This window comes from Nicotiana tomentosiformis, chromosome 8 (genome assembly GCF_000390325.3).
Source record: "Nicotiana tomentosiformis chromosome 8, ASM39032v3, whole genome shotgun sequence".
In the NCBI taxonomy this organism is placed as follows: Eukaryota; Viridiplantae; Streptophyta; class Magnoliopsida; order Solanales; family Solanaceae; genus Nicotiana; species Nicotiana tomentosiformis.
Window position 1 is genome coordinate 57,433,746 of NC_090819.1, and position 13,925 is coordinate 57,447,670.

Here is a 13,925-nt window from a genome sequence, read left to right on the forward strand (position 1 = left end):
GAGGGGTTGTTCCAGTATACTAGGTCCTTGAAGCTATGCCTGAATTCAGGGTTGTTGCACCCTCTGAAGTTCCAAAGGAGTATCTTCATCTTTGGTTCATTGACGATCCTCGATCTCCCACCCGGAGCTAGTGACATGCGCAAGTGAGAGATCAGTGGGTGATCCACTCCAGTGTTCATCGGGATGTCTTCCTCCGTCAGTGTTGGAATTATTTGAACATCATATTTGTGTAGGATTGATAATGGATAGGAGCGGATGTTCATCGCAATCCTCAGAACGTTTGTCGGGACAGTTATGAAGCACCTTTTTCTCTATTTTCATGGAGTGTCATGGACAGTGATTCTTGCAGTGTGATGTTCGGGAAATTTTGATCGAGGATGTTTTGCACCTGCTGTTCTGGCTCTAGCAGCATAGCCACTACCTCCTCCATGTTCAAAGGGGATAATGGCTCTAGTGGTGTTAAGTGGTCCTCAATGTCCAGATTCTCCAAAAGGACTTGTTCTGGCGACAAGAGCAACCAGTTGGCTTGTGGGGATGCAGTCTCCTTCTGGTTCATTTGAGAAGGTGGGGACTCCTGCTGTTGTTGTGCATTGTGATTGTTTAGTTGTTGGAGAAGATCCATAGCGACAATCTCCTGGGTGTATAGGGATTGTAGGGCCGATGTGGCTTGTTCGTTGGTGTAGAGGCCCTGCTCTATCATTTGAATCAGCTCTTGCATTGTCTCCAAGATCAGGGCCGCCTGTTGTTTGGTGCCAGTCACATTACCGCTTCCTGATGTGCAGGCATATGGTGGTTGTTTGGATCCTGTGGAAGCTAGTGAGCTGGAGTCCACTGTTGATTCATTAGACCATACATGTATTAACTCATCTGGTTGTAGTAGACTTGGTGGTTGATGACTGTTGGGACTGGGATAATCGTTGTTTGGAAGTAATAGTTTGTTATTTTCTTCAGCTCCTTTGCTTGAAGAAAATTTGCTACCAAATTAGAAACTTTTATTCTTTTCACATTTTTCTCTTGCACATTCAGATATACCGACAAGTTTTATACAAGCCCCTATTGTTATTTTATATTGAAGAATTTCATTCTACTATGATAGCATAAGCTAGTGGCACTTAAAGGAGAAAAAGGGCCAACGTTACTTGGGCAACTTTAGCACATATAATTAAGCATATATAATTAGGACTTTAATTAGTCGATTGAAAATATCTAATTTTACTAATATCTCATTTATTTTGCAGTTATACATTCGTAAAATTGTTTTGGAGATATTAGTAAAGTATTCACATGAACTGGAGATCTAAATTTTGAGATAACTATATGAGAAAATAGAAACAATATAAAAATGATGGCATGATTGGCTGCATTGAAAAGCATTACATATATCTCATTGTATTATTTTATATTGGAACTAATAGAAGAAGATCAATGCAGCTAATTTCTTTGGTAAGAATATGAAGATGTTAGTCAGCTTCACATGGAAGACACTAGATTATAATACTAATAACTTATTTGACGAATAGATCTTCATATCTTTTCAATATTGCAACCCTAAGTCATGATTTTAAAGATAATCAAATTATAGAACGAAGATTATTGAAATGGAAATATAGGGCAAGACTGCGTACAATAGACCCTTGTGGTCCAGTTCTTCCCTGGGCCCGCGCATAGCTAGAGTAAGGGCGAAGCCACCTTTTGCTAAGTAAAATATTACGAAAAATTAGATTGTGTATATAAGTAAAATATTGATTTTAAATGTATAAAGCATATATTAAACACCCTTTGTCGTCATTTATTTTCTAATTCTTTCAAGTCTAAACACCCTTAAAAATATTTCTGGCTTGCCGGAGTTTAGCGCCGTGGGCTGCGTGCATTATTGAAGTAGAAAATCTATAAAGATAAAATTACCCCTTTCCCTGGCCCGTAAGCCTATTACTGGAACATGGTATAGAACTGATTTGCGCATATTGTTTGACGAAAGGAGTGAGTTACTGAAACCTATTCGTTTTCTGGAAAGATCAAATTCCACAAGGTTGGCTTGCATTTGATACCCACCAATGACAATTGCATGTCCCCATGTTTGGCTTCGTTCAACAAAGGCTAGGCATACGACACTCTCGCTAACATTTACCGATGAGTTTGTTCCAGTAATTGTCCAATACACATTTGGCTTGTGGAGAACGAGATAAATTTTTGGAGCATTGTAGCCAAGGCGCGACATACCAATAAATGAAGAGTTAAAGCAAGTTTTAAAAGGATGCACTGGGGAGACCGTCTTCACATCTTTCGGCATCTCGTTAACGAAAGCTTTGCTCACAGAACTGTAAATAGAAGGCTCCAATACAGGGCAAGGAATGGCAGTGCTGATTCTTGTCCCACCGTCATCATTTTCATCAAAGGCGAGCAATGTTCTATTTAGTGGCAAAGATTTCCCATTGATGCGAATGGAAGAAACTTGAATATAATACTCCGGTGAAGCCCGATTATTGTGAAAAATATTAGGGTGGGTAATAATGGGAGTGTAAATAAGATCTGAAGAGGCATCAAAACTAAGGGCAAAGAGATAAGGTTTGTGTCCAATGAAGATTACACCATTTTGATCAGTTGATGCGCTCAAGCAAATGGCAAATTGTCTCCTGAATCTAAAAGTTGTTGCAAGTTGAGTAGCAAGCGATACTGGACTCTGCTGTCCAAATCCAACCATTCCCTTAACATCTTCACCAAGTTTTTTAGTTAAAAATGATGGAGAGCAGTTGAAGATAAAGTTTGGTACAGTTACAGCAGGACCTGGAATGGATCTGTTAATGGATTGGATTGACAAAACATCCTCGGCGATTTCACCACCATCAAAGAAAGTTTTCATAGCTGGGTTTGACACAATGTTATAGCATGCGTTGTTGTTGCAGCCTGGTCATATCTTATTTTCTGTTTTACAATCTCCGCAAGTTGTTGACCTAGCAAGATTACATTGCCTTGAATTGCAATGAGCATACTTGTAAGTGGAACTTTTGAAGCCTTTTTCACAATCCACCCATACGTTTTAACTACCAAGATGGACGGAGGGTTTAAGGGGGACAAGAGGTGTTCTTTGCTTAATTACTGTAATGTATTGTAAGGTGAAAGGGTCTTTTTCACTGCAAGAAATAACATTTTAGGCTGAAAATTGGTTTTTGCTAAACATGTGGATATAATGACAAGGAAATAAAAGTGGAAGAGATAACAGCTGGCGGACGACATCAGAATTTGAAAGATCTATATATATATAAAAGAGAGGTATAGACCCGGTGATGTGGCGCATCCAGATACCAGCATCCATATTTATCTATTTTCTCTTCTTTTTTTATTAAAAGAAAAAAAATCTCCTTCATTCTACTCCTACACCGCTAAAAATGAGAAAAAATATGTGTCATTCCAACCGACGCTTCTTACACTTCTGTAACTGCCAGCAAAAAAGAGGCGTCCGTTTCAATAACCTACCTTCCTTGTTCCAGAATCTCTCTCACCCACAATTGAAACCGATGATATCAGTTTCCTCTCCTCCATTGCTAAAGAACTGCTTTTTTTTTTATTACCTATCTCGTAATTATAACAGTGCAAAATTAGCATAGAAACAACATTCTAAGTTGAATCTACAATAGAGTACAAGAACTAAAAAGAAATTGGTAATCCCTTTTATCTCCCCCTACTGCTTTTTATTCTCCTAATTTATCCTTTTTCCTTTTCCATTTGAGAGTTCCATCTAATTGTCCTTTTTTGCTCCCATTGTTCCAGTTATGCAACTTTGTTAATATTTTAGCTTTATAAAGCACTGAAGGAAGTTAGATGTTGTCGATAATTATTTTGTTAATATTTTAGCTTTCTAATGCAACTTTGTTGTTCAAGTTTGTCTAACTGATTTGATTAATACATGCACTTATTGGCTAATTCAGTGCTTGAAGCGTCCTTTCCAGGTTTTAACAAACGCTCTCTACGATCAAGTCTGGGTTTTCTCCTTCAACAATTGTGACCAAAGGTAATCTTACCCATTTGTGCTTTCTGATTTTAACTGCTCTTCTTAAATTTGAGATTAACTTATTTGGTGATACACTTCACTTATTTGTTATTACCGTGTTGAATAATTCACTATTCCCTCTTCTATTATGATTATTTATAGCTTTGTAACAGGGTTGTGGAGGAGTGTAGAATAAGGGCCTAAAAGGTCACTCTAGAAACTTCCAATGGTTCATTTATCTTGAGGTATTATATTCTTCTACTCTATTTCCTTGGTGTAGGTGAAAAGTTGCCTCCATAAGATTTATATGCACAACTAGCAACTCTTCAATATGGGAATTCTTCAAATATACACCACTCAAAGGATTTTATCGGTGGAATTCTTATGATAATGTCTAATTCCAGAGTCATCAAGATTTCTCTTTTCTTATCTTTTTCCGTTGTTATTTTTTCCCCTGCTGATGCTATAAAGAGTGAAAGTTTTAGATCCATCAACAGAGTCTACTATAATATTGAACATTATAAATATTGGCAGGTCAGAAGGGCATTACTCAATAGCTAAATTTTAAGAGAAGGAGCATGAGTTGCAAGGAATTGTTCAAGAAGTTCTTTAAAAGCCTTTAAGATGGTCCCATGTCTATATCTTTTTGAGTTGGCTAAGATTTTATCTCAGATGTTATGTTCCTTGTCCCTATAAATATTAAATACCCGTACACTTGATGTTATTCAAAAGGTCGAAAAAGATATCAATATACACATATAAACGTGTTACAATATATTTTAAATATTAATTGTCTTTCTTTACTTTCGTGTTGGGGCACAATTTCATATGTAACCCTTTAATTATGACTTGATTTTCAACTTATTGAGTTTATTTCATTTAACTTTCAAGTTGTCCTAACACGTAAAACTACCTCTAAATATTAGCGCATCAAAACTTATATAAAACTTCTTGTGAAAAGGGGAGGATAAAGTGGACATTTGCAATATTCCAGCGGCTTATGTGCAGTATGTTGCCCTCTTAAATTAAGTTGAATTATCCTAAACTATCACTTCAATCAGAATTTGATTTCCTTAAATGGCGAAAAATGTCTCATACTAATTGTTGTATAGGGGTTAAAACGGTAAGATGGCTTTACGATTACTTATAACACCAGTTAAGAATGTCGGTGAAAGTTAATGCCCCTGGTATTAATTTTCATAGCAATTCATGGCCTTTGAATGTTGACTTTGCTAGAGTGTGTTACACTTTTGTTTGGAATTTTTTTTATTGTAGCTCTTCAATGAAATGCGTCAGAGTTGCCGGGAACAAGTAGCTGCTAAAGATTTCAGCCCCAAAAATCTGTGTTGGTAATCGCATTCTATCAAATTTAATTTTCTATACACAAATGGGCTACTTGGAATCCCTTTCTAACTCTCTTCCTGCTTCAGAATTTTATATGGAAAAAAGGCGAACACATAGATTGCAGATTTGCAGAGATATTCTATATGCCCTTCATTTTTTTTCCTTTTCCAGATAAATTACTGCTGCTCATGTTGCCAAAATAAAAGAACGAACTTAGGAGATGAAAGGACAAAATAATCAATGACTCTGAAGGCAAAGAACAGGAGAGAAAAACATGTTCCATTTGTTGAAATGATGACAAGCAAGTTACAGAGTTAATAGGGTCAGAAAAAGAGAATTGTAAAGCGATAAGAAGATATATATACTTGTAGTGAAGAAGTTGTTTGAAATTATGATCCATAGACACAAAGATAGAGATTGGCTTGATCATGTTTCAACATCAGAAAGCCTGTGCTTTTTCCATCCAATCCGAGGAGTGATCCAATGCGATAGATTATGTTATGATCAAATTTGTAAGATCATATGTTGTGTTTGGTACTTTAATACTATATGTTCCATGCAAATTTAATGTTTATGGGTTGTAACTTTTTGGGATTTTGATCTTCTTAACTTTTGATTCGCCTATTCACACAGGAAGATGTTTGAGGCTAACAAACACATGGTTTGTTCTTATTCCCTTTTATTTTCCCTTTTCTTTGTATTTTCAGCATCTTAGCCCTATTTTGTACCATACCAACTTCTTAGGAAGAAAGAAAATCTTCTTTTTTCCTGTATATCTATGGCTTTTATGTTTATATGGTAAAAATTGTCATTTTCTTGATAAAATTAAGTTAAATGTAGGGATTAACTCGGAATACGTAAAGATCTTAAACATGAAAAAAACTTTCGGGAGTGATGACCAATTTGTAAATGTATTAATTTCGGGAAATAACTCAAGCTCAGGCTGGTAAAGGAAAAAAAAAAGATAGTATGATTTTTCGATTGCTAAAATCTCACAAATATTACTAATATGATTTCTCAATTGCTGATTGTTGTTTGTTACTATGGGATATTAGTTTTAATTATAGAACTGCAAGACATCAACTGGACTATGAGTCATAAAACTACCTCTAGCTGTTTAGCAAAAGAAACTCATAGTGTTGGGATTACTTCCCATGTACTTTTTGACAAGGTAATACTAAGTGTTGAATGAGCTAGCGGTTTTTCAAGAGTCCTCATGTTGGAGAACACCAGAGGCCAGAGCATAATGTTAATGTCATTGCCACTGGATCTCGATTTAAAAATCGAAATCTCGGGACTTCTCTTGCTCCATTCATACACAAGTTATTTATTTGCCTTTTTGGGTTTCTCCAGGATAGATGCATATTAGTTTTTGCTCTTTATCTAAGGTAGTAATGTTTGTATTTGATTAACTATATTATTTAATTTATTTTTTTTGCTTTTTCCCCATCATTTTTTCCATTCATGTGCTATAGCACAGTTTCAAGGTAGATTTTGAAAAGACTAAACTGGTGAACTTAATTAACTTGTAATATATTGTTGTGTTTTTCTTTTGAGTGTCTCGCCTTCTGAATTTATTTATTTTTTGGTACTTTTTGGCGTAGTTGGAAGAAGTTTAACTTATAGTAACAAAGAAACTCATGATATTGATACATGAATTAATCTTATTTGTGTTATCATATCCCGCGCGAAGCGCGGATAAATTAACTAGTTTTAGTATAAAGGAAAGCTTGCAACCACACTGTTGTGTGAAATATTTTACTATCGTATGCATCTATTTATAGCTTGTTTAAGGAAGTTAGCCAACCCATAAATAGGTGACATTTTCAAGCTGTTTGATATTAGAGACATTTATCTGAGGGAATTTTCATAAATTGTAGGCCTTTCCAATGGAGAAGTTTCTTGGATGGAACCCTTCTATATTTTTTATTCTTTCAACGTGCTGACTTTCAATTTATTATAATATCCTTGAATAATGCAATTTTAAGCAACCCATATGGACAATTGAATAGCTCCACCATTCCAGGCTAAGTATCTTTCAATATCTGATATTAAAATGAATTATAAATAGTATATTACGCTGCACATTTTATCAAGGTCAAACGAAGACAAAATGAAAAGTAACTTCAATTTTGTTTATTGTCCCTCCACGTTTTTCTTAAGCACTGTCATTCAGATGCACCGACAAGTTTTATAATCGACAATGACCAAAAGAAATGGAGATAGAGTGGCATTTGCCACTACTAGAAATTCGCTAAAAATCGATCAAAAATATCCACCAACGTTGGTCGGTTATGGCAAATTACCGACCAAAACGCGACCATTACGGTGTGGACGGTGTTTTGATGGTCGGAATGGCTTACCGACCAAAGTTGGTCGGAAATTACCGACCAACTTTGGTCGGTATATTAAAACGACCATCTGACAAGTTTAATTACTTACCGACCAACTTTGGTCGGAAACATATTTTATTAATTTAATTTTACCGACCAAAGTTGATCGGTTTAACTAAATTATGTTTTTTTTTATTAATTATTAAAATTAAAAAAAACCGACCAACTTTGGTCGGTAATTGAAAATATATATTTTTTTAAACTAATTAAAATTAAACATTACCGACCAACTATGGTCGGTAATCTCAACAATGCAAGCAAAATACCGACCAAAGTTGGACGGTATTCTTGAATTCTGGGAATTCAATGTTCATTAACCGACCAACTTTGGTCGGTATTTTGGAATAATTTATTTTTTTTATTAAAAATCGACCAACGTTGGTCGATTTTTCTGGGATTAATTTTGGCATAAAATGCCTGTTTTGGCAGCTAAACCACCTGCCAGCATACCAATACAACAACACAATAACAACAACAACAACAACAACAACAACAACAAAAACACAACAACAACAACACAACAACAACAACCAACAACAACAACAACAACAACAACAACAAAAACACAACAACAACAACACAACAACAACAACCAAAACATTCAATAAATACTTTAAAACTAACAAATTAAAGTTCAATTGAACATAAAAATCCAAAACCAAGTTAAAACTAATTACAACTAGTTCAAAACTGGTTCTATTTGTCTAGTTCAAAGTATATAAAAGTCAAGGGGTATTTTGTACAACATCATCATCACCGTCTGATGAACTTTCATCTATAAGACGATATAGAGAACAGTCTTGTGGAGGACGGGAAGCACGATCCCGGGGAGGACGGGAGGAACGATCACGAGCAGGGCGGGAGGAACGATCACGTGGAGGTCGACCCTCTGGAGATGACTCACGAGATCGGGGCAACGGAAAAGCTCCACTAGATAGGAGAGTTCTGATCTGAGCTTGCATGCCAAGGAATTGAGCATCTCTAAGCCTTTCTCTTTCCTTGGCCGCTTCTAGCTCTGATGTGAGCTTTGTCACTGTCTCCCGCATAGCGGAGAGGCTCTCCCTATTAAGTTGCTCGCCATGCGAGAAAGTCCCTATTTCTCGCATTTCACACTTATAGCGATGGAAGTTTTTAGTAGGAAGCCCGTATACCTTCCCCCATTTTGGACCGCCAACAGACTCCAACCATATTCTTTCAGCATCCCCGTCCGAAGGTTGGGTTGGCTCACCCGATTCACCAGCTGGATGACTACGGATGAATTTCTCCACGTTACTTTGGTAGCGACCCTATATTATTTTAAATTAAATTAGTATTTTAAGTTGTTTATAAAAGTAAATTATAATACTTAAATAAAATTGAAAGCTTACATATGCAGTCGAGGCCCGGTCCTCAACCCACCTGTCTTGATCCCCCTCTTTCTTCTTCTTCACAACATGTGTCTCCTTGAATAGCTCATCATGACTCATTAGATGCCCATACTTCTTTTCCTGAAAATAAATTAATTTAGTTAATAAACAGAATAGATATACTTAGAAAAGTAAAATAATTTAAGCAATTACGTACCAATCTTCTTTTTATTGTCCCTAGGCTGATCACACCTCCAGTGTGCAAGGAGCCTCCCTTCTCGGATGCGCGAACTTTCTTTCCTTTTTCGCTCCTCTCTAAGAACTCTGCGGTAAGCCATTGCCTTTGCAAATCATTCCACAAATTCTCAAGTAACCAGCCAGGCCTCTTGTTCTTCTTTCTAGCATCCGAGAAAGCATCCGCCAATCTCTTGCGAGCTTTATGATGAAAATTTGTAGCCACTTCCGCGCTATAGCGGTCTTCCCATACACACTTGCTCTGTATTTCAAAAGTTAAATATTAGATGGAAACATCATAAATATAAATTATTAAACTGTTTAAAAGAACATTTATACCTTAAATTGATTGAAAATTTGCTCCTTCAGTGAGAATGGGCAATCAGTCCAAGTCGCATAAGGGCCATCATAAAGCTTTCTGATGGCATTGGTGATTATCCTCGTAGTTTTATTACCCGGCCTGAACCTGCAATTTAACAATAAAAACACATTAATATCTTAGTAAAAATGTTACAAATCAATAGACGCAAAAATAATGAATAACACTTACCCATCACCCTCAGGGACTATGATGATCCTGCCATATCGATCATAATGCACTACCTCGTCATCACCATCCGAAGCATGTGTATCAGAGGCATGTGAAGACGGTGTAGGCGGGTCAGAGCTAATGCCTCCCAGGCGAAGGCCTGCAATAGATGGAGTCGATGATGAAGATGGTTGCGATCCCTGTGACTGCGACATAGCTGGATGCGACCCAAGTGGATGTGATACCGATGGCTGTGACCCGAGTGGCTGTGACCCGAGTGGCTGTGACATGGGTGGATGCGATCCATGTGGCTGTGATATGTAGGGATGTGATCCATGTGGATGTGATGCAGATGGCTGTGAGGCAGCTGGACTGTATGTCGGACGTATAGTCCTGTGACCCTGTGATGGAAGACTGGGTGTCTGAATGAAGGTGTACGGCTCGTGATGCTGTGGCAGTTCAGTATAGCCGTGTGGTGGAGGATAAGACATAGGCATCTCTGAAAAAGGTGGACAAGAGGGAGTATTATTTTCTACCCTCCTCTTTCCCTTCCTACCCTTTTCTCGACCCCGAGAACTAGTAGGGTCATTGTTACCTTGACCCTTGCCTGCCATCTGCATAATATAATACACATTTAGATTGAAACATATAAGAAACTTAGCTATAAAACGAGAGTGCTTTAAAAAACTAACTTTTTAATCCTCATCGACGTATTGTTCCTCGTCCGAGAATTCTTCGTCCTCACTTGTTTGAGCTTCATCAGTTGATTCCTCGTCCTCATTTTCTATAATTGTTACTTCATTTATATCAACTTCTTCCAATATGCGTTCAGGATGTTCCAAATCATTTTCTAACTGATCGTCCACTATTTGGTGAACATTGGAGATATCGTTTTGATATGCAACATCTAACACATTCTCGACTTCCACCCTACCTACAGGCTTAGTTTTTATTACAACCCACCAATCGGACTTATTCCGCCGCAATGGATAAGGAGCATAATACACTTGCCTAACGTTATGTGCAATTATGAAAGGATCATAGCGATCATACTCCCTCGTATGATTAACCTCAATTATGTTGTATTGGTTGTGTACTCTTGTACCTCTTGTTGGATTTGGGTCAAACCACTTGCATCTAAAGAGTATCAATTTCTTATATGGCCAACCTGTATATTCTAGTTGTAATATTTCTTTGACCACACCATAATAATCAATATCTCCAACTTGGTTGCCATCACCACCTAGAACCCACACCCCACTGTTGTTGCTATTTTTATTTTTAGAGCAATCCTCTGTATGAAACTTATAACCATTCACTACGTACTTAGACATTGTTGTGACCTGAAGCCCAGGTCCCCAAGATATATCTTTCAAAAATTGATTTACACTATTATTTGGATTATTTACCTACATAGAGTTAAAAAAAGTCATAAGTTAGCACAACTTATGAATCAATTTTTATACATTCACTACATATATATATACACTTACAAACTGTTTATATATATATATATATATATATATATACACACTTACAAACTGTTTGAATCACGTATCAAATCTCGTATATACAGCATCATAGCCAAATTGACCCACGAAGTGACTGTGACATATCAAATATTTTTAGTAGTTGCATCAATATGTAGTCACAGTAAATTTTACATTTTGATAACTAATAAATCAATACTTACTTGAGAAATGGTACAACTTCGGGACAATTTAGCAACACATGAAGTGTAGCTGACTTGTACTCCATATCACTCAAACTTCTCTTTCTAACATCCTTAGAACATCGGCCTGGTTGATTGAATATGGACATTGGTGGATATAATGGATCATTCACACATTCGACCGTGTGCCTATTGGGCCTATTCCTAGAACATGGCACGTTACTCTCAAAATAATAAGAACAAAAATGTGCAGTTTCCTTTGCAAGATAGGCTTCGCATATAGATCCTTCAATCTTATTCCTCTGCTTAACAAATTGTTTGCATTTGCCAATTGTCCTACATAATCTCATGTTAGCCAATAACATTCAAATAAAATAGAATAGTACATCAAACTTATAATATTACCTCTCAAAGGGATACATCCATCTGCATTGAACAGGCCCTCCAAGTCGTGCCTCGTGTACAAGGTGTATTGGAAGGTGTTCCATCACATCAAAGAAACCACATGGGAATATTTTTTCCATCTTACTAGAAATTACACGGATGTTCTGGTCCATCCGAAGTAGGTTTTCTTCCCTTAATGTGGTAGAACACAAGTCTTTGAAAAACAAACTAATCTCTGTGATGGGTTTCCAGATTCTTTCAGGCAAACCACAAAATGCAATAGGCACTAAGGTCTCCATGAAAACATGGCAGTCATGACTTTTCAAATGGCTCAACTTCCCTACCTCCATATCTACTTTTTTTCCAAGATTCGACGCATAACCCTCAGGCATCTTTAATTTCGTAACCCAATCACAAATTTGTCGTCTTTCCTCCAAAGTGAATGTGTAACTTGCTTTGGGCTTGAACACCTTACCATTGTTTGCTGTCTGCAAGTATAATTCAGGCCGCCTGCAATATTCTTGTAAGTCCATTCTAGCCTTCGGGTTATCTTTTGTCTTACCTTTAACATCCATCACTGTGTTGAACAAATTATCAAAATAATTCTTCTCAATATACATGACATCAAGGTTGTGTCGGAGAAGATTATCCTTCCAATAAGGCAACTCCCAAAATATACTCTGTTTCGTCCAATTATGATTAACACCATATCCGGGAAATCTATAAGGTGGAGCCTCAGTAACTTTACTGAAGTTCTGGACCCTCTCCCAAATTTCCTCACTTGAAAGTATCGGAGGTGGAGAATCATATTCCACTTTATTCTTTTTGAATGCTTTTTTCATCCTTCTAAACTCATGATCATCAGGCAAGAATTGACGGTGACAATCAAACCATGATTGCTTTCGGCCATGTTTCAAAGTGAACGCTTTACTATTTTCCATGAAGTAAGGACAAGCTAGCTTCCCAGCAGTCATCCACCCAGACAACATTCCATACGCAGGAAAATCATTAATAGTCCACATTAAATTAGCACGCATATTAAAATTCTGCTTGGTTGATATGTCATATGTTTCAACACCATCATACCACAATTGTTTTAGCTCATCAATCAAAGGTTGCAAATATACATCAATCAAACTTTTTGGATTACGTGGACCGGGGATAATACAATTTAAGAATATATATGGACTAGTCATACACAACTCAGGTGGTAGATTATAAGGTGTAAGAAAGACAGGCCAACATGAATATGGTGTCGCAGATATAGAAAAAGGCGTGAAGCCATCGGCACACAGACCTAACCGAATGTTCCTTGGTTCACTAGCAAAATCTGGATATGTCCTATCAAAGTGCTTCCAAGCTTCTCCATCTGAAGGATGACACATAACACCAGGTGGTCTTCTATTTTCAAAATGCCATCTCATATGAGGAGCAGAACTCATCGACGCATATAACCTCTTTAACCTAGGTATAAGAGGTAAATAATGCATTGCCTTGACAGCGACCATATTCCCGCTGGAAAGCCTCTTGAAACGAGGCTTTTCGCAAAATTTACAACTGTCTAAAGTTGCATCATCTTTATAATATAACATGCAACCATCTTCACAACAATCAATTCTCATTGACGAAAGTCCTAACATAGAAACCAATCTCTTCGCCTTATAGAAATCACCAGGTAAGTTGATATTAGGGTCAACTAGTTCACTCATAAGGTCAATGAAACAGTCCATGGCTGCTTGAGAAATATTCCAATTAGATTTGATACTTAGTAATCTAACTACAACAGACAGCTCAGAGTGCGGACTTCCTTCACGTAGTGGACGACTAGCTTCCTCTAACTGTTCATAAAAACGTTTTGCGTCATCATTAGGAGTTTGTTCAACATTTTCATTGGGCTCACCCCTAAAAGTATCCGCAACCACATCCTGAATTCTAGAATCAAGATTTGTATTCTCCACCGACCTACTACTTTCACCAACAACCATGTTATTAAATATTCCACGGCTACCATCGATCTCTCCATGATTAGTCCACA

The 13,925-nt window shown here is 37.0% G+C and overlaps 1 protein-coding gene and 1 long non-coding RNA gene across 4 annotated transcripts; one reads left to right on the forward strand and one right to left on the reverse strand.

Moving 5' to 3' along the window:
• Nucleotides 1-292: 292 nt before the first annotated feature.
• LOC104120643 (probable aspartic proteinase GIP2) lies at nt 293-3,115 on the reverse strand. The gene is made up of 2 exons (XM_018766362.3): nt 1,906-3,115; nt 293-831 (listed from the first exon to the last, which is right to left on the reverse strand). Exons 1-2 carry the CDS (start codon nt 2,858-2,860, stop codon nt 293-295), a joined length of 1,494 nt encoding a protein of 497 aa, XP_018621878.2. The 5' UTR covers nt 2,861-3,115.
• Nucleotides 3,116-3,407: 292 nt separating this feature from the next.
• Nucleotides 3,408-5,926, forward strand: LOC138896863 (uncharacterized). 3 transcript variants are annotated; one of them, XR_011410355.1, is made up of 6 exons: nt 3,408-3,659; nt 3,769-3,814; nt 3,927-4,009; nt 4,162-4,233; nt 5,264-5,337; nt 5,504-5,926. It is a non-coding gene; the product is annotated as an uncharacterized lncRNA (long non-coding RNA). The 3 variants fall into 3 exon arrangements; XR_011410354.1 differs by lacking the exon at nt 3,769-3,814 and having other exon boundaries at nt 3,416-3,659; XR_011410353.1 differs by lacking the exon at nt 3,769-3,814 and having other exon boundaries at nt 3,426-3,659; nt 3,948-4,009.
• Nucleotides 5,927-13,925: the final 7,999 nt, after the last annotated feature.

Bases quoted from the DNA above. Each gene is read 5' to 3' on its own strand.
- LOC104120643 (XM_018766362.3), bottom strand. From the start codon at position 2,860: ATGAAAACTTTCTTTGATGGTGGTGAAATCGCCGAGGATGTTTTGTCA. The intron at 832-1,905 runs GTAATTTTATCT...ATGAATCAACAG, and splicing joins CTTACGGGCCAGGGAAAGGG to TGGACTCCAGCTCACTAGCT.